This window comes from Elephantulus edwardii, unplaced genomic scaffold (assembly GCF_000299155.1).
Source record: "Elephantulus edwardii isolate Elephantulus edwardi_28Jun2011 unplaced genomic scaffold, EleEdw1.0 scaffold00121, whole genome shotgun sequence".
Lineage (NCBI taxonomy): Eukaryota > Metazoa > Chordata > Mammalia > Macroscelidea > Macroscelididae > Elephantulus > Elephantulus edwardii.
This window is the reverse complement of record NW_006399871.1, coordinates 5,829,727-5,850,877: the sequence shown is the minus strand read 5'-3', so window position 1 is coordinate 5,850,877 and position 21,151 is coordinate 5,829,727. Positions and strand designations below refer to the sequence as shown.

General features: G+C 48.9%; 1 protein-coding gene and 1 pseudogene across 1 annotated transcript; both read right to left on the bottom strand.

Moving 5' to 3' along the window:
- Positions 1 to 4,817: 4,817 nt before the first annotated feature.
- Positions 4,818 to 12,426, bottom strand: ZNF445 (zinc finger protein 445). Its single transcript, XM_006893053.1, has 6 exons — positions 11,998 to 12,426; positions 9,871 to 10,039; positions 9,423 to 9,520; positions 9,048 to 9,174; positions 7,925 to 8,044; positions 4,818 to 6,961 (listed from the first exon to the last, which is right to left on the bottom strand). Exons 1-6 carry the CDS (start codon positions 12,424 to 12,426, stop codon positions 4,818 to 4,820), a joined length of 3,087 nt encoding a protein of 1,028 aa, XP_006893115.1.
- Positions 12,427 to 20,944: 8,518 nt separating this feature from the next.
- Positions 20,945 to 21,151, bottom strand: part of LOC102845732 — a 1,958-nt pseudogene continuing 1,751 nt past the window's right edge.

Sequence of the window (21,151 nt, the reverse complement as noted above, 5' to 3'; positions counted from 1 at the left end):
GTGCTGGAGAAGAGTCTTAAACACACCATGGACCACCAAGAAAACAAATAAGTCTGTCTTGAAGAAACCAAGTTTCTCCTTGAAGGCTAGGAATTTGAAGCTCAGTCTCACATACTTTGGGCATATGGCCAGGAGGGGCCGGTCCTTGGAGAAGGACATCATGCTCAGAAAGGTGAACAGCACAGGAGAGGGAGACCCCGGGTGAGGTGGATTGACATAGTAACTGGGGCAATGGGGGTAGGTGTGTTGGAGTTAGTGAGACTGGCTCAGGACAGGGCAGGCTTCAGAGCTGTTGTACACAGGGTCATTATGAGTCACAGGCGACTCGACAGCACATAACAACATGACAGCCAAATGAAAGATGCATCTGATTCAGGCCATGGTGTTTCCAATCACTTGCTATGCATCTGAGAGCTGGACAATGAATAAGGACGACAGAAGAATTGCTGCCTTTGAGCTGTGGTGTAGAGGAGCACTGAACATCCCATGGACTACTGAAAGAATAAATAAATATGTCTTGGAGAGGGTAGAGCCTGAGTGCTCTTTGGAGGCAAGGATGATGAGGCTTCACCTCACATCAGATATATTGCTAGAAGGGGCTATTCCTTGGAGGAGGGACATGATGCTTGGAAGGGTAGAGGGGAAGTGAAGGAGAGGAAGACCCTCAACCAGGTGGATTGACATGGTGACTGCTGTGTGAAGATGGCACAGGACAGGGTGGGGTTCATAGGGTCGCTGAGTCATACTCAACTCGACAGCACCTAACAATAAGACAGATGGGATAGCACAGGATAGAGATGTGTGGTTCATAGGGTCACTATAAATGGGACGTGGCTTGAGGGCACCTGACAGTGCAGGTGGGAAAGGTAGAAGGTCATTGGCACAGTGCCTACAACCATGGGCTCGGGCACAGTGGAAATCAAGAGGACAGTGCAGGACAGGGGAGAATTTTAATAGGGTCACTGAGCCTGTATCCCACTCAGTGGCATTTTGGTAACAAGACAGTTGCCAGTCTAAGACCTCTGGGTTTCTAATCTGGAAAGCCAGCAGTGGGTGCACACCCCAAGCAGGTTGGGTAGAAGCGGGATCTGAGGATTCTGTACATAAAAACAAGGACCTTGGAGAAAACAAGGCAGAAACTTCCCCCCAGCCTGAGCTGCTGACAAGGGCCAGAGATAGGGAGCTAGGAATACGGAACTGTCTAACCTGTCTTGTCTCATCTCAAACTTGAAGACGAAGGTTCAGAGGGGAATGACTCGTCCAGTCCCACAGCTGTAAACCTCTGGTGGCTGAGCGTAGGAAGTGGTACTGCTGACCCAAAGGTGGCACGTTGGCAGTTCAAATCCGTCAGCGACTCTGTGGGGGAAGATGGACATGGTTCCCATGCAATCCACAGCCTCCAAAAACCTGCCGGTGCCTCAGCTGCATCATCTCCATCCAGCTCCACCTCACCGGGATGGCTGTCAAAGGAGGGCTGTTCTCTGACTGGGACCAGCTTTGGAGCGGGTCACTCGGCCTCTGTCCCCACACTCCCACAAGGAACACCTGGGACCCCAGGGGGCTGGAACCTAGCCTAGGCCCCTCCTCAGGAACATTTGTGCCCGCAGCGAGGCGGCAGAGGCGATGGGCAAGCCCGATCACATTGTGGGTTACACACCGGCTTTGCAACTGGTTATGGGATTTGCAGGTTCTTCCATATCAGTTTGTGCAGATGGAGGGCGAGAGGGGAAGGACAGAGGCCAGGGTTTGAAAGCTAGTAGTTGTCAAATATGGAGAAAAACAGGAATCCGAATGCTACAGCCCCAGAGCCGACAGCTATTCCTCGTAGAGGTCACCTCTCCACTGTAAATGTCCCCTTTTGTCTTTTTACTTAGCTACACCCAGTTCTGACACTGAAAACTTTCAGGAACTACCATTATGAATAGGAGCCCGTAGTCATGAAGGAGGAAGTGGAAGCTGCATTGCAAGACGATGCTTGGAAGGGTGGAGGGTCGGCAAAGGCGAGGAAGACCCTCAACCAGGTGGATTGACATGGTAACTTGCCGCACTGGGCTAGGAAGTGTGAAGATGGCACAGGACAGGACAGGGTTGGTTCAGATCTGTTGTTCAGAGGGTCATTATGAGTCGTAGTTGACGGTACTTAACAATACCTAACAATATAATAATAAATGCTCTTTACGAATTGGTGTGGCCTTTCGTTCCTGTCTCGACCCTGCTTGATATGAAATCTGCCATTCTTTGCAGGCTTAGCACTGATTTGAGGTTTAGTAGGTAAATGGCGTATAGGTGGTATGTAACCTTTTCAGGGCCTAATAAGCTGAATTTACTAAGCATCTCTGGGCACTAGATCCTATTCCTTGCTCAAATTTATAAGCCAATAATTCTGGCTTTCTCTGCTATTTGTAGGCAAAGAGGAATGAAAAGAAAATGGGAGCTTAATACCTTCCTCCACACTGCACGGCTTGGAAGTCTCACGTCAGAACATGAAGGGCATCTTTCTTCTAGAACTGTGGCCCAGCATTTCATAACAGGGGCCCCAGGTGGTTTAACCGTTCCTTTACTAATTGGTACTCATGTAGCTGCCGATTTTTGTGGAGGAGGAAACTGAAAAATCATGAGAGTAAGTGGTTTACACCAAGCAGCTCACTACTAAATGAAAGAACTAGGGTGTCTATAAAATCATAAGGTCATAAGCATCTGGCTTTAAAAATATTTTTTATTTTAAAATAGAAGCAAATAGGTTTTAAAAAAAAACACCTTACCAAACTGTTGTGTTAATCCAACATTTTGACATAGCTGCATCCATTTTAAAAAAACAAAACTCAAGGCCCCATGCAACCTTATTCCCTTCAGCAGCACTTACCCCGGGAGGGCAGGACACACTGCCTTTTGCACCCACTCCAATGCTTAGCTTTACACTTATTTCATAAAAGGTAATCCACAGAAAAGACATTATTGTGCAAAACGACAACACTGCTCACTATATGCCAACAAGGTTTACTGCTGCTATTCTAAACACTTGACATGCACCGTTTGATCACCCACCCGGCCCAATCACTTAATCGGAAGTTGATGCTACAATTCTATTTCATAAATAAAGTGAAACACGATAAGTTGAAGGACTGTGCTCACAGGTGCGTGCTCACTTTTCATAAATGCTGAACCACCTTTACTACGCAGCTTCTGCTGCTTCCTCAGCATTGCTATTTACAATCAAAGAATGTGAGATGGTTAAGAATGCGCATTTCCTGTCCTTCCCCTCTTCCGGTCTGGTCTCGGTCTCTATCAGCAGTGGAGATTGACTGACTGCCCAGAACACCTGACTGGAACTCAACTCTGGATCTCTATCAGCCCATTCCCGGTGCTCACCCCATTCCCAGCTTCAGTCCTTCTTGGGGAGGGGAGGGAGGAGGGGAGAAGAGGGAAGGGGAGGAAAGGGAGGAGGAGGTAGGGAGGTGGCCAGGCCAGGATGGACTGTGAAATAATAACTTGTGGCTGGGACCAGTCATAAACAGGCATTTGGAGCCACACAGCCCAGAACCTTCCATAGCTGGGCTCCTCAACAGCAGGAGCGAAGGGGTGGGGGGGGGAATGAGTGAAGGGTGGGTGGTGTGAGGGAGGGTGTAAGGGTGTGTGTGTGGGGGGGGGGGTGTTTGGGAGAGGTAGCTCCAAGTGGACACTTCATTCAAGGGACTCCTCCAGAAGAAAAGACCAAAACCAAACAAAGACCTAACTTGGTTGCTGATCTTAATGCATGTGATAATACAAACCTTAGTAAGAGACGTCTTTGTGCATTTGTGCACAGCCCACAGGCAAGCACTCGGCCTGGCCTTCAGAGATGGGGCTGGCAGTAGGGAAAAGCCGGCTGGAAGTGAGGTGCAGACCAGGAGAAGAGCAGCAGAGGGGGCTCAGAAGGATGACGATCTGGAGAGGCCAGGCCTTGCAGGGTGAGCAGTAGGTCAGCAGTGAAGGAGGGGATACTCCAGGGGACAGTAGACAGCACAACTCAGTCACCTCCAGTGCCAGCTTCAGGCACGGTGCCAGCAGTGGGACACCGATACCAGGCTGCAGGCGGCCACCGCTGCAGGAAACCCACAGCAAACCTGGTGACCAATCCTTCCTGAGTGCAGAACGGAAGTACAGGGTTGAACTGGCAACGCAGCACCAGTAGGAGGTGTCTGTCTGGAAAGTTCAGAGCCTAGTTACTGCTCAGGGCTGAGAGGCCCTCCACGAGGTCTGTCTCAGTACCTCTTTTTCCACCTAATCCCAAAGCCTTTGTTCCCACCTGCTCCCGGCAAACAAAAAGGCCAGCCATGTACACCCTATGGAAGACATTTACTTTATCCACTGACCACCGAGACAACACTGTATGTACCCAGAACAGGTGTCTCCAAGCTTACTCCAGGGTCTCCAGTCAGAACTGCATCTGGGGAGTCCAGGAGGGGTTCTTGCTGCCTGCTCTGTGAGGTCAAACCCAGAGAAGCTGGGGTTCTGACTGGCTCCGCCCTGCAGCCATGGTCCACCGACCCAACGACCATCCTGGCCACCAACCACGAAGGGTGGTAGTCTCTCCTGTGGATGGAAACCTGGCTGACAGACCCACGGCCACTGAGCAAAGGCCACTCCTTGGGCAGAGCCTTGAGCAGAGCACCCAAAGAGCGTGTTGCTCTTCTTCTTAGCATCCCACTTGCAAGCAGTTAAGACAGTCGACTGCCTGCTGTTCAAACCCCAGGACTCCTTTCCCAACAGGAAGGGCCAGGCCCTCTTTCTCCCATAACAAAACAGCCAGGAACACCCCCACACTGCCAGGCCCTGGGCTAGTCTCTCGTGTGGTTCTTCACATGCCGAGTCAGGTTTGAAGACCACCTGAAGGTTTTCCCGCACACACTGCACCTGAAGGGCCTCTCGCGCGTGTGAAATCTCTTGTGGCTAAGGAGCTGTGAGCCCTTCTGAAATGATTTCCCACACACGTTACATCTGTGGAGCTTTTTGCCAACGGGTAGTCTCGGGAGTTTGGGGGGCCTGGATGGGTTCTGCACACTGGCCTCCCCACTCTCTTTGAGGGGTTCCTCCTCGTGGGGTTTGGCCTGCTGTGAACTCAAGCCCGGGTCCTCAGAGTGAGACCCCTCAGACAGGCTGCGCTCACCCTGGGCCTCTTGCGCGTGTTTGCTCTCGTGCGCGCTGAAGGCGAGCAGCCCAACGAAATCCTTCCCACACTGCTGACAGGTGAACAGCCTCTCTTTGCTGTGAACCACCTGGTGATTGAGCAGCCGGTACCTCCTGTCATAGGACTTCCCACACAGGTGGCACTTATACCGCTTCTCGCCGCTGTGGATGCCCTGATGATCCAAGAGCGTGCGCTTGCGTGTAAAGCTTTTCCCACATTCCTGACAGTGGAAAGGCTTCTCCATGCTTACGGGCTGCGGGCCTGGGGCCTCTGCGCCGTCGAGGCGTTTGTGGTGATTCTGAAAAGCGTGGCTCCGGTGGTGGCGGGAGAGGTTGGAGCTCCACCTGAAGGTCCTCCCACACTCCAGACACTGATAGGGCTTCTCTTGGGTGTGGACCCTCTTGTGGAGGAGGAGGAATGAGTGGCTGGTGAAGGCCTTGCCACAGTGGCTGCATTGGTAGGGTTTCTCCACGCTGAGCTTGGGCGGAGAAGCCTGTGCGTCCTGGTCCTGACCCTTGGCTGGCTCGGGCTCCTGCCTCCTGTGAAGCAGGTGCCGCTTCTGGTGCACGATGGAGGCCGAGCGGTGGGTGAACGCCTTCCCGCATTCCCCGCACTGGTACGGCTTCTCCCCTGTGTGAATCCTCTGATGGTCATGGAGGGTTTTCTTTCGCGTGAAATGTTTGCCACATTGCTGGCACAGAAAGGATTTCTCCTCGGAGGAGTCCTTGGGGAGCTCAGAGGAGCCCTTGGGGGGCTGGCTGCCGCTGGAGGTGGACCCCGCGTCTTCCTTGCGCTGTTCGGGCTGGTACAGCTCCTTCTCCTGGTGCATTCTCATGTGGCGCGTGAAGTTGGACCTCCACCTGAAGGTTCTCAGGCACTTGTCGCAGGAAAAGGGCTTCTCCTGGGTGTGAATGCGCTGGTGCTCAAGCGCGTATGATCTGCAGTGGAAGGATTTCCCACACAGGCTGCAGTCAAACGGCGTCTTCTCGCTGGGGCTCTGCAGGTCGCCTAACCTCTGACTGGATTCGGGGAGGGTCTTCCTCGCATGGGTCTTCTGGTGCAGACGGTAGGCCGAGTGGCGCTGGAAAGCTTTCTCACATAAGCTGCACTTGTAAGGTTTCAGGCTGCTGTGTATCTTCTCGTGCCGGGTGCAGTTGGAGTTCCACCTAAAGGCTTTCCCACACACCCTGCACTTGAAGAGCTTCTCTTGGGCATGAAGTCTCTGGTGACGCTCAAGATGGGAGCTTTGACTGAAGGTCCTCCCACAGTCACTGCATCGATACAAGGTCCTCACCTGGGGAAGGCTCTGGCCCTGCTGCTGACGAGCGCTGTGGCTGGAGTCCTCCCCACCGGTGTCCTTTTCCTGCCTTTCGAGCATGGCAGAAATGCCCGGCTGCAGGCTGAACCTCCTAAGCTCGAGTCTGGACTCTTTCTCAGACTCCCTGGCTCTGTAGTGCGGGGATCTCTGTTGGAAGTGCCTGCTATAGCCAAGCTTCAAAAATTGCCTTCTTCCAGGAACCCTCAGACATGCCAAAAGTTTTAGGCCAAGACTACTAGTCCTTGATTCCTCAGATTCTTTTCTTCTCCCAGGGTGGAAACTTGTCCCTTTTTTCTTAATCCTCATCACGCAGGGACGCCGGCGCTTTTCCTGTAACCTGCTGTTATGTTCTGAAGAGTCGTCAAGCTCAGTTCCCTCAGTAACACTGACCACAGAGCATCCTGATTGCACAGCTAAGCTTTTGGCTTCTTCCAAAGGTTCCCGTCCTGAGACAATCTTGTTGGTCTGAAGGCCACCTTGTGACACAAAACGAAACACAAGAGAATGTATTCTTTTCCCAGACGTGGAACAGGAGAAAGCATCAGGGCAGTAAATGCTCTGACCATGTGGGGCAAGGTTTTTGTCTGACTGCCAACACACAGAGGAAAAAGCTGGAGTCATAGCACAATATAGAGGGGGTCCCAGATGAGAGTAAGGAGGGGACAAAAAAGGGCATTGCAGTTAGACATTCGTAGAAATCAAATCAAACAGGAGAAAAGGCCAAAAGAAGAATGATAATAAAACAGGAGGGGCAACTTCCACTGCCAGTGAGTCCGTTTGATTTACGGGGATCCCATGAATTACAGAGAGAGCTCATTTGTAGGGTTTTTACTGACTGGAATCTTCCTTCCTTCCATGGTGCTACTGAACTTGAACTGCCAGCCTCTATGTTTGTAGTCAAGTCCATTCAGAGACCTAACATCAGAGTGGTGAATCACAGCACGAAAAATACCCCAAAGTAAAGGAGTGGAGCTCTGTGGGGGGTGGCTGTCACAGAACAGGGGACTCAGCACAGAGGACCAAGCGTGAGAGGAAGGTTCTGAAGACCAGTGGGCATGGAGAGGGACACCACGCAGCAGAATGGAGGTACTGGGAGGAGGAAGGGCATTAAGGAGTAGAACATTAAGGAGTGTCAGTTAGAGGTATTACTAAGCTGGCTTGCTTGGGAGGGGCTGGGCAGAGCAGGAAATGAACAGCCTTCAATGGATCAGCGCAGAGAGGAGAGGGAAGGGGAACAGAGCCGAGGGGAGGGGAGCACAGCCGAGGGGAGTGGAGAGAAGTAGAGGGAGAGTAAGGGGAGCAGCAGGAACTGGAGAATGGAGGGAAGAGAGGAAGGTAAGTCCAGTGACCTAGTACCCCTTAAAACTCTCCCAGAAAACAATGGGGTAAATCTCCAAACCCCAGGAGATATGAAGGAGGGTCATGACCTGGTGGGTCACCCGGCTCACCTGCAGGGGCAGCACCTGCACTCTCTCTTCGCAGAGCTCTCTGGACATTCAGGCCCCAGGGCTCCCTTCTCTCCAGCCAGGTGATCAGGGCGGGTTTGGGGAACGGCGCCACTGCAGAAGAAGAGGACATGGAACAGGAAGGTAGGGGAGTCCCACAACGCTATGTTCCAAGGACCCTCTCAGGCCTGCAGCCCCGGCAGTGAGAAGAGGCCAGGGCGGCCGGGAGAGAGGGTTGGGAGAGGAGGTCTGGGTAATTCCAATAGATATAGAAAGGATGAGCAACTGTGTATCTCTGGAGACTAAGGTGCTTCTGGTACAGGCAATGGTCTTTGCAATCACTTGTTATGCATCAGAGAGCTGGACAATGACTAAGGAGGATAGAAGGAGAACTGATGCTTTTGAGCTTTGATGTTGGAGAAGAGTGCTAGACGAGTCCTGAAGGTGCCATGGACTGCTAAGAGAACAAACAGATTCATCCTGGAGAGCGTTAAACCGGGCTGTTCCTTGGAGGCAAGGATTCTGAAGCTTTGTCTGACATACTTTGGTCATGTTGTAAGGAGAGACCGGTCTTTGGAGAGGGACATCATGCTTGGGAGGGTGGAGGGACAGCGCAGGAGGGGAAGACCCTCTGGGAGATGGATTGATTCAGTGACTGGGGCAGTCGGGATGAGTGTGTCAGAGGCAATGAGATTGGCACAGGACAGAGCAGAGCTTAGAGCTGTTGTACACAGGGTCGCTATGAGTCGCAAGAGACTCGACAGCACATAACAACAACAACAACAACAACACCACAGAAAGGACGAGAGAAGCCTCAGCTAAGAGGATCCCTAGGATTCTCCGGAGGTACAAACCACAGCTCAATCGGTTAAACCAGCCAACATGTTCTTGATCAGCTAAACAGACGAGGAATCTGACGCACACTACCTTTTCTTTACACTGATCCTGTGTGATACGTATGATTATCCTCGCTGTGCAAAAGAGGTAACTGACACGGGCTAAATGACCTTGCTAACTGTGAACCGAGCCAAGACCTACACCTAGGGCAGGACCCCTATAAGGCATTGCAATGAAAACCAGAGAAAAGGGGCAAAGCTTGGGGACACCGGGGCCTTACCCAGAGAAACCATGTTCCTGTAATTCTCCAGCATCACATCCCGGTACAGATTCCTCTTGGCAGAGTCCAGCCAACCCCACTCATCCTGGAAGAAGACCACCTCCACATCCTTGAAAGTCAGAGCCTCCTGCAAAAACACAGGACTGTGCTCTAGAAGGGGCCTGCAGCTCCTGGCATCCAGGACAGGGTTGACTCGCAGGGCTGAGTGAGCAAAGGGCAGGTCTGGCAAGGGGAGGAGAAGACCATCGTGGTGGAGAAGAGCTCTGTGCCCTGCGGGGATGAGCTGAGGTATGAGCTCACTGCAGACACCCACAGGGTTCCCCTCACCATTCAGCAGAGCTGGGACTTCAGGAAGGACCCAGCTCTGTAGCTCACCTGGGGCTGGTCAGCCAGGGGCCTGGTTGCCCTCATGTCATCTCCCGTGTACCTTTCTTTCTCAGTGAGGGTGGGCCCCTGAGCAGCCGGAGGAGGACCTGAGTGAGAAAAACGAACCATGAATGAGCCACCCAGCTCTGGGTGCCCCTCTGAGAAGCCCACTCTTCCCCAGACAAAGAGGACTTCTGGGCCCACGAAAGGTGCAGACTGTACTTAAATAACAGTGCCATGTTTTCCCAGTGTCTTCTGGGGACTGCGGGTTGGGGCCAAGTTGGGGGTGCAATGGGAGGAAGAGCCAGAAATGGGTCACGGGAGGTGTGAGGAGAACACAGAGTCAAGTGCAAGGAGAGCAGGGTTCTCACGGAGGACAGAGGGTAGAGAGACAGCACTACAGGCAATCTGGGAGGTGTGGCATGAGGCTGGGGTCTCACAGCCGGGTGGCGAGTACCGGAATGCCCAGCCAGGTTGTGACGCACTCCTATGTCATAGGGGGGCTCCAGGTGGTCCCCAGGGACAGAGCTGCTCTTGAAAGGTGAAGCAGGGGAGCAGAACTGTGCAGCTCGCAGGGCTCCTGTGCCCATCCAACACACATCTGGGCTCTGGGCAGGGGCTGGGTCCTGGCAAGAAGAAAATGCTGTGAGAGGATCCCCGTGGGAATCAGAAAGTCAACGCAGAGAGGAGGCCACATGGCCGATCTCTAAAGGGAAAGGCAAGCTGGGCCCTTTACCACCTCCAGGTAGAGAGGAGACAAGAGAACGTCCAGGAGGGCCCCCCACATCCTCAGCCCCTCACACCCCCTGCCCCTAACTGTGCTCTAATGGTTGGGAAGGGAAGGTCACTGAGGAGCCAATGGGGAGGCAGATTCCTGCATCACATAAGCAAGCACCAGGATAGTCGGGAATAACAGCTGCCAGGAACAGCGGTGACAGCCCTACCTCGCCTCCCCTCCACCCACAGCCCAGAGCGTCGCTCTGAGAGAGAAGCAATTTATTTGTCTCTCTAAACCACATGTGACATCCATCGAGGGTCAAGCTCTCTGTAGATATTGACATGAGTGTGACCTCGAAGAGGATGCACGGCTCCTGGATGACAGATGACGGGCCTGAAAGAACTTTAATGCTGCCAAGAGAAGCAATGTGAATTCAGAGGGTCAGCCACTGAACCACCGAAGACAAAGTCTCTGGTGTAGAAACCCAGCAAGGTCCTTCCAAGCAGACACCCGCAGGGAGGAGGCCTGTCTTCTGAGATTTCCAACTGTTCTTCACAACTCTACTCCCTGCCATCAAGTTGGAACCGATTCACAGCTGAGGACTCATTGTCCCAGTCGCTCCTGCGTCGCTGACAGTGGATCCGAACTGCCAGAGGTATCACCTTTGTGTTAGCAGCACAGCAGTTCTGGTCTCACAGAAAGGCCGTCTCCAGGAGACGGGAGACCAGGAAGCTGCAGCCCATGAGCGCTGAGTGTCTGTGGTCAGCAGGCCAAGACATTCTCTACACTAAGATGAATGCATCTTATTAGCCAGAGATGACACAGAAGCTGACGCTGTGACAGATTCAAGATGATAAACTGATTACCACGGCGGTGCTTCTCTCCTCTTCAAGTCTCCTAAAGGGACAGTTGTTGTGTACCATCAATCAGAACTAACTCACGGCTTGACCACCCAGGAGATTTCCAGAGGCAGTGAAATGACTGTCCATCTTTCTCCCACGGAGCAGCTAGTGGATTTGAACTGTGCACCTTCCAATTGGCAGCACAGCTCCTTGCCTCTAGGCCACCAGAGTTCCCTTGGCCTATAGCAGCATGCCAAATGAAGTTAAAGGCTAACTTTCTCAGGCTTTGCTATTTGAGATTTTGGTATTTCAAGTAAACCATGGAGTGACTCTGTAAAGTCATTCCGTCTTGAGGATTTGGGGAGGGGGGGCTTTCACGTGGCCTCGATAATTTTGATTTCTAATTTCTACCTGGCTGTCAAACAGGCTCTCTGCTCATTGGCAATATTTACATGTTTTCAATTATCTCTCTTCTAAATGAAGAGACTATAAATCAGGGCACAAATCTCTAACTGCCGCATCCCTTTCCCTCTTACAAGCCATGTTCTTTTTAAGCATCTCACCAAGCTTTCCCAACCTCCCCTGACTATTTCTCTTCCTCTCATGCAGGTCTGCCCACCTTGCTACACAGGGCAGAGCAAATCCTCAAACTCTGACTGAAACAACAGGGTACAGTCTACTCTTCTACATCTCACCCTGGACTCTCAAAAAGCCACGCGTCTAGGACCTAAGTACTCCCCTCCTTGTGAACAAAAGACATCACCCGCACAGGATAGGCCTCTATCAGGATTGACTCCTATCAGACTTTGTATGCTGGAAGCAACCTTGCACAAGCTCTAGTTATTACTATTTGTGGGCATCTGCTGACTGCCCTCATGGAAGTAGCAAAGGCTGCCCGCTCCACGATCCATGACCTAGGGCCATGTTCTTAGCGGCTCTGGTTGCAGGGGAGCAAAACGGGAAAGCGGAGCTGGTTCCCAGGCAGGCGGAGTGCAGGAGGCTCCACACACCTGCCCCCACTCACCTGTGGTGTCCCATCCAGGTCTTTCTGCAGCTCCTTCAGCAGGGCCACGGCTTCCTCCCCATTTCTGGGGCAGTACAACTGGACCCAGTCCCGGAGCTCTGCAGGCAGGATGGTCAGAAACTGCTCCAGCACCAGCAGCTCCAGAATCTGCTCCTTGGAGAGGATGTCAGGCCTCAGCCACCAGCGACAGAGCTCCTGGAGTCGGCTCAGAGTCTGCACTGGTCCAGGAGACTCGTGGTAGCGAAGCTGCCTGAAGAGCTGGCGGAAGAGCTCCTGGCCGGGGCGGTTGAGCGTCTGCGGCCTGGCTGCCTGCACTGATGTGTTGCCTTCATCCATTTTCTCTGTCTTCATTGCTTGAGGATGGCCCCGCTCTCTAAAAGGCTGGTTCCGGTTCCCTGCATGGGCAACACACAACCTGCCTGGTGGCATCGCTCACATGCAGGCCCTGCCCAGCAGAGCGCCAACCAAGTACACATTAATCAGCCAGCCATTAGGTCCTTGGGTGTATCTTCTCAGCACCAGCTCAGACAGTGCCATCTGCTGGGATGTCAGAAGTCACAGGCTGACGGACTAAATAACTGATATTCCTGTTCAGGAGGAAATAAAAGAATAATGTTCACTGTGCACATTTCAGCAAGATTCTATAAACTGGCATGAATCTTAGATGTATAAAAAGATATATAAGCACGTTATGCACATGCAAAAACTTCTCCAACAGGGTGAAAAAGGGAAGCCACAGATTGGGAAAAAATATTTGGTAATGACATGTCAGATAAGGGACTTATATCTAGAATTTATAAAATACTCAAACACTACAACAAGATAAACAACCCAAATGAAAAATGGGCACAAGATATGAATAGACACTTCATTAAAGAAGACATTCAGATGGCCAACAAGCACATGAAAAAATGTTCAAAATCCCTAGCTCTAAGACAGATGCAAATCAAAACAATTGAGAGATCATCTCACCCCAGTAAGAATAGCAAAATTTAACAGAACAGCAAACAACAAATGCTGACGAGGTTGTGGAGAAACTGGAACCCTTATTCACTGTTGGTGGGAGTGTAAAATGGTGCAACCACTATGGAAGGCGGTATGGTATTTTCTCAAAAAGTTGTAAATAGAAATACCATTTGACCCAGCAGTTCTACCACTGGGAATATACCCTAAAGAAACCATAACCGCCACCCAGCCAGATAGATGCACATCTCATATATGTTTATTGCAGCTTTGTTCACAATAGCAAAGAGTTGCAAACAACCCAAATGCCCAAAAATGAATGGCTAGAGAAGCTGTGGTATATTTACACAATGGAATACTATGCAGCATTGAAAAACAAGGAACTCATGAAATATTATATAAAATGAATGACCCTGGAGGACATTATGCTGAGTGAAATATCTCAGTCACAAAAAGACAAATACGGCATAATGCCACTGTATAAAAGAGGACTGACACGGGTTGGGGGAGGAAGACTGAGAAAATTGGTTAAATAATGTATACTGCATTGAAACAGATGAGGGAGAGAACTGTTTAAAAGGTATATATGATTAGGTATTATTGTCATGAGTCCTGAACAAAGGCTGCATAGTGGAGTGGACTCGGTAGGAGAGATTATTATAACAATGAAAGAATGTGTCTTTTACTTTTCAAATAGAAGAGCGAACTGGGTGGGAGGGGTTAGCAGGAAGAAAAGTACAACACTGAATGAATGGAAATCCAAAGCCTCTGTAAACTTATATTAACATTAATTTTAAAAAGGAGATCTATAAGCACGGGTAATGCAACAGAGCTGGTGACTTATGGTAAATTGCACGGACAGCCCAAAAGTGCACATGCACAGTTTGAATTCATCAGCTGCACTAGGCTTTGAAAACTTGCTAGCAGATGAGCCGGTTTAGCTTTGGTGGGCTGGACTAACAACAACCGTGCAACTGACACACTGATACGGGACATGCATGTGGAAATGAAGGGGGAGGGGAGAGGGATAAATCTGTATGAATGGATCGAAAGGACAATTTCTTTGTAAACTTTCATTCAAAAAAAATTTAAGAGGGTATATTGTTGTAATGTGCTGTTGAGACACAAGTGACACCCTGAAGCAGGTTTTCAGAGGCAGTAAATGGCACAAGGGGAGTCAGGACGTCTTTCTCCCACAGAGCAACGGTGGGTTCAAACTGCGCATGCGCGCCTCTGGGATACCAGCGCAGCCCGGCTTCGCCACCGGAGTTCTCTCCAAAATCTCTGTAGATGTTCATTGAAATGAAAAAGAAATTAATTTAATAAAAAAAATATTTTTTTAAAAGAAAGGTATGTGTCCCAAAGGCACGCGGTTCTAATCCACCAGATGGTCCGCTGGAGGGGGGGCAATCTCCTCCTGTGCCAGTCGGATCCGACTCAATGGTACACAACAAGGGGCGGGGTGTGTTAATATAACAACCGGTACAATTTATGGCCCAGTAGTGAGGATTTTTATTTTGTTTAGGTGGAGATGTAATCCATACTGAAATCATACAGTCTCTGAGCATTATCAGTATTGGAAAATACTAGAGAGACAGATGCAATACTGAGAAAAGACAAATGTGGCAGTGAACTTAAAAGAGAATGAAGTTGATTACAAAGCAAAAAAGAAATATTCTGAAGGGATGCACTCAGTAGGAACCATCCATGGCAAAGACTTGTGCAGCATCCTTGAGGATACAAAGGGCTGTACCCAAGGAGAAGCTATGTGCTTTGGTAGTGTTGCTGTAACAGATATACCACAAGGGGCTGGCTTTGACAAACAGTTTATTTTGTCACAGTGTAGGAAGCTGTAAGTCATATTCAGGGGCCAGCTCTATAGGAAGGTTTTCTCTCTGTGCACCGCCTGGCGCAAAGGAACTTGCGGCGGGATACGCTCCATTCGAGGGTCCTTTCGATCATGCGCTCACCCTCAGCTACCGGCTAACAAAGGACTCTTAATTGGGTACTGCGTGGTGCTTCATTGAGTTGGGTCAACACTGAGGATGGTGCAGGATAGGACAAAGTTTACAACTGCTATTTCCTAAGAGCACTATGAGCTCTGCTGGGCTCCACGGCATGTAGCTACAACTTAGAAGCTCAAAATTTTGCTAAGTGCCATCAAGTCGCCTACAAACAATGGATGTCAACCTTGCCCTATCCTATGTTATATTCATCATTTTTATTATTATTTCTGTGTGTGTGTGTGTGTGTGTGTGTGTGAGTGTGTGTGTGTGATCAAATTGGATCTGACTGGTACAGCAGATTGCCCCTCCTTCTCCAGCAGAGGATATGGTGGATTTGAACCGCATATCTCTGGGATTACAGTGCAGCTTCTTGCCACTAGGCCACCAGCGCCCCCTATCTTCATCATTTCTCATATGCTTCAGCCCACTGGTACAGTCACTGTGTCAATCCATCCCAACAAGGGTCTTCCTCTCTTTAGGTGACCCTCCACCTTTCGAAGCATGATGTCTTTTTTTCAAGGACTGGCCCCAATGTTATGTGAGAGGAGGTTTCGCCATTTTGGTTCTAAGAAAACCTTAGTTGCATTTATGTTTGCTCTTTTCGTAGTCCATGGGAAATTCGGTACTCCTATCAAACACAAGCAAGATACTAGAAGATCATCCAGAAACAGTCAGACCAGTATAATGGCAGTAAACTGGCAGAAGTTCAGGCTGGGTTTAGAAAAGGCTGTGGCACTAGGAACGTCATTGCTGTTGTGAGACAGATCTTAACAGAAAGCAGAGAATACCATAAGAATGTGTATTTGTTTGTTATTGACTGTGCAAAGGCATTTGGTTGTGTGGCTCATAATAAGCAATGATTAACACTGAGAAGAATGGGAATGCCAGCACATTATATTCATACAAAACCTACACCAAGAAGCTGTCGTCCAAATGGGGGAATGGAACACTCCATGGTTCAAAATCAAGAAGGAAGTATGTCAAGGATATATCTTTTGTCCATACCTATTCCATCTGTACGCTGAGCAAATTATTAAAGAAGCTGGACTCTATGAAAAGCTCTGGTGGCTTAGTGGCAGAAGTCACATTGCAATCCCGAAGGCACGTGGTTCAAAGTTGGAAGACTCATCAACAACCTGTGTTATGCAGGGGACAACAACTTCGCTTGTTAAAAGTGGAGACTGGAAGCACTTCTACAGAAGATCAAAGATTACAATCTTCAAAATATGGATTACATCTCAACATCAAAAAGACAAAATCCTCACCAATCAGCTAAGTAACTTCATGAGCACTAGAGAAAAGGCTGAAATTGTCAACAATGGTCTGACTGGAATCCACAATCAATACCTTTGGCAACAGTTGTTGTTGTTAAGTGCCGTCAAGTCGAAGGCGACTCATGGCGACCAAAAAAAAAGAAGTGCTGGAACAGAAAAAGTCTCCTTTCAGGAACCTCTCAAAGTACTGAAGAGTGGTTATATCAACTGATATAATGATTTAAGTGCACCTGATTAAAGCCATAGTTGTTGTGTACCATCAAGTCAGAACCAACCCAAAGCTGACCCTCCAGCTTAATCACTAGGGAGGAGATCACTTATCTTTCTCCTGTGGAACAGCTGCTGGATTGGAACCACTTGCCTTCGGGACTGTATCACAGCTTACCACTAGGCCACCTGAACTCCCTTTACTATCTGAGAGATAGACAATGAATAAAGATGACAGAAGAACTGATAGCTTTGAGGTGTGGAGCTGGGAGAAGAGCACTGAATATTCTGTGGACTGCCAAAAGAACAAACAGATATGTCTTGGAGAAAGTGAAGCCATAGTGTTCCTTGAGGACAAGGATGGTGAAGCTTCACCTCACAGACTTTGGGCATATTGTAAGAAGTTACTCCTTAGAGAGGGACATCATGCTTGGGAAGGTTACTGATGTTGTTAGGTGCTGTCAAGTTGTTTGCGACTCATAGCGACCCTGTGTACAACAGCCCTAAACTCTGCCCTATCCTGTGCCAATCTCATCATCTCCGACACACCAACCCCCATTACCCCAGTCACTGAATCAATCCATCTCATCGAGGGTCTTCCTCTTCTGTGCTGTCCCTCCACTCTCCCAAGCATGACGTCCTTCTCCAAGGACTGGTCCCTCCTTGCAACATGTCCAAAGTATGTCAGACAAAGCTTCAGAATCCTTGCCTCCAAGGAGCAGCCTGGCTTCACCCTCTCCAGGACAATCTGTTTGTTTTCCTAACAGTCCATGGTATATTCAATACTCTATTTCCTAGCAGTCCATGGTATATTCAATACTCTTCTCCAACACAGCTCAGTAAAAGAAAGGAAAACCCTCAATGAGAAGGAACGACGTTAAAGCAACGAGCTTGAGCATGTCAGAGCTGAAAGTGCACAGAGTAAGACAGGGCTCAGATCTATTGTTGAAAGGGTCACAATGAGTGGAATTCAACTTGATGGCACATAAACAACTCAAAGGCATCAATTCATCTTCTGTCAGTGTTATAAACTGTTCCATTTGCAGATGCATAAAAGTGGACTGTGGCTTGAATCAGGTGCACCAGTCTTTAAACTGCCCTCTCTACTCTTTACGACTTTGAAGGGGTCCTTGATAGAAGATTTCCCCAATGCAATATGTCCTGTGATTTCTTGACTCCTGGTACCAAGGGCGTTGATTGTGGATCCAAGTAAGATGACATCATTGACAACTTCAATTTTTTTCTCCACCATGACAATGCCTGCTGGTCCGATGGTAAGGATTTTTGTTTTCTTGATGTTGAGATATAACACATTAATATTAAAGTCTTTGATCTTGTACAACAAATGTTTCAAGTCCTAGTCATTTTCAGTCCACAAACTGGTATCATTTGTACAACACATATTGCTGATGAGTCCCACTACAATCCTGATTCAGAAGAGTTGAAGCACAGAGTGTAGCCCAAGAGCTCACCCAGTTGAGACATACTTGTGGACAAACAACCTCCAGCCAGTCAGTTATCGTACGGATTTGGCACATCGGACACAGTAGAGAAGCATACTAACACAGTAACTGGGTTAATAAGGGTAGATGTGTCAGAGACAATGGGATTGGCTCAGGATAGAGTAGAGTTCAGAGCTACTGCGCATAAGGTCACTATGAGTTGTGGTCGACTCAGCAGATATACGTAACAAGGTACCCTACAAAATCAGAACAACTATGGTTTTCCACCAAACAACACACTGTAAAGTGGGAACCTCAAAGCTGACCCTCCAGTGGGTTTTCAGAGGTAATCAATCAAGAAGAGGAGATTGCCCATCTATCTATCCCCTGCAAAGCAGCTGGGGGATTTGAAACCCGTGCCTTCGGAAACAGGAGCATGGCTCCTTATCACGGGGTCACCAGAGCTCCCTAAATAATAGACTTATAATGTGATTTTAAAAACCCGGGTGGTACTCCTGCCTTAGAATAACCAACCATGTCAGGTCAAAAGACCTCATCCGCACAAGGACAAAGCCACAAATCAGGAATGTGTAAGGTAGAAGACAATACGAAAATTACAAGGAAGTAGGAAAAACGGGATTGCTTTGAGGGCGTGGTAATTAACGCCATGAAACAAAATGGGGATTGGTGGTTGCCTGGAAAACCAACTCACTTTGTAAAACGTTCATTCAAATAACTTTTTTTTAAAAAAAAGAGAAACTGAAACCAACCTCCCCTCCCCCAAAATTTTGGAGTTTTTCTACAACCATTTGTTGACCTTTCTTTGTAAAAGAACAGGATAGTATTTGAAACAGAATGAGGAAAGGTATAATTATTATCATTTAGAGCTAGGCTTTACCTTTTAAAACTATGGCTGTGTCCCCCCTACCCCAACACCCCACCCCCCGCTTATCGCTTACAATTTGAATGTTGCTGGTTTTCCGCACAAGCATCACTTGTTCAGCATTTTAAAGGAATCCAAGAAAATGTAAACAAGGAAACAAACCACAAATAATTTGTCTCCTTTTAAAAATTATAACTCCTAAGATTTTGTACTACTGATGTTAAATGTTGACATTAATTTTACCCAAAATAGAATGAATGCATTCCACAGTTCACAATATTTTAAAAAGAAAGAATATGATCTTGTTTCATAATAAAAACGTGCACATACATGTGTTCCGTACAAAGGAAAAAAATGTCTGAAAGTTTGAAACGAAAAGATACATACCAGCAGGTTGTTGGGGTTTGTTTGATTTGGGTGGCTTTTTTTTTTTAAGCTTTTAAAAATAATTTCTTTCTGCTGTTGCCGTGGAAACTGTACACAGCAAAACACACAGCAATTCAACAGTTTCCCCATGCAGAATTCAGCGACATTGATTACAATCCTCAACTTTCCCAAGCATTAGCACTCTCCTTTTCTGAATACCAGGGGCTACTTTTACTTTCTTTTCACTTACCAGCGAGAGCTCACTATGTGTCAGGAATACATATTGTCCACATAACAAGAGGGGAAAGTAAAAGGGCAGAGACACATTGCACCCGATTCCCTCCACCGCGGTGCCCCGGGATGGGTAAGGGGTGCAAGCACGCCTTCACCGGGCGAGGAAAGGTCCGGAACCGGGGACACGAGCCCCGGCCCCATTATTCCTCCCGGAGCGCGGCCTTGGAGGCTCGGCCGCACTCGATGCACCCCGGCGGGGCCGAGCGACACCCCGCCAGAAACCCCGATTCTCCACGGACACCCCCAATGCCCACAACCAGAGCCCACCACTCACCGCCGCAGCCCGCGGGCGGTCCTCGGGCACCGATCCCAGCAAACCACGCCTATATGGGGCCACGGCCGAGGCCCGGGCCGCGCAAGCGCACGCACGTCGGCGCCTCTCTAGGAACCTGGGAGGTCCCAAGTCTCTGGTTCTCCCCAGTCCTGGTCCTGCAGCCTGGAGTCGGTGACTTGACCTTGTTCTCTCGCAGGCTTGCATTTTGGACCTCCCAGTCTGGTCTCCCACATTCCTCCTAAAATGTGCGCGGACCTGGCCCGAACAACACTGGCCCTTGCCTTCCCCTCCCCTTTCCTTTGCTTTTCGTCCTCAAGGCGTCCCTACCTATCCAAAGGCGGGTGTTGATGTGATTTTGTGGATCCTCCAGCACCATCGAGTTGGAACCTATCCATTGGTGACCCTTCAGTAGGCCGTTTTCAGGGAGCTCTGGTGGACTCGTGGTAGGAAAGTGCGCCACAATCCCAAAGCCTGCGGTTCGAAATCTGCCAGCAGCTCAGCGGGAAAAGGATGGGCAATCTCCTGTGCGGATTGTTGTCCTTGTATCACTGATAGTCAGAATCCTCAGGTGGTTCTAATCCTACGGGACGATTGGGGGTTTTTTGTTTTTGTGATTTTTTTAAATTTTTTTCTAATTATTAATTTTAATGAAAATTTGCAGACCTTGGATTTCCATTCATTCATTGTTGCACTTTTCTCCCTGCCCATCCCTCCCCCCGTTTTTGTTTGTTTTCTTAAGGTGTGCACTTTTATTCAACTGGTCTCAAGTACAGGTAAAACCCTGGCTGCCTCCACATCTCTGTCACCCCAGGGAGACCAAAAGCCTTCCTATTTCTAGAGTTAGGGGGGAGGGAAGTGGCCCCAAAAAAGTAGGGCCTTCAATGGCTGACTATTGAAAACAAAAACTAAAGAACAAGTATTAAGGCAGAAGATTTTTTTAACAGCAACAACAAAAAATGGATTAGGTATAATTTACGCAGAAGCAATGCTCCCTGCCACCCCTTTTCCGTGGACCTGGGTGGGGGACGGGTTTTTTCTGCTTATGTGAAGGGAGAGGCTTTTGGAAAGGCAGGAGCTTCCCGTCAGACCACCATGTTGTGATTATTTAGAATGACTATTTAGAAAAAAGAAAGAACAATGTACAAAGTACTGGGCAACATTGGATAACTGGGGGAATTCTCAATCCACACCAACTGCTTGTCACCCTCACCGTTCCAGTTTCTAAATTCTGAGTAAAGCTAAAAGAAAAAAAAATAAAGTAACATATTGCTGGGGGCCAGCACTGTGATCTCCTTCTGCATCCTGTTGGCCATGCCTGGGTACATGGTGGTCCCGCTGATCAGCACTTTGTTGGTGTAGAGGTCCTTGTGGATGTCAGCATCACTCTTCATAATGGAGTTGAAGCTTTTTTTTTTCCTTTGGGTTACTTTATTTTTTTAAATTAA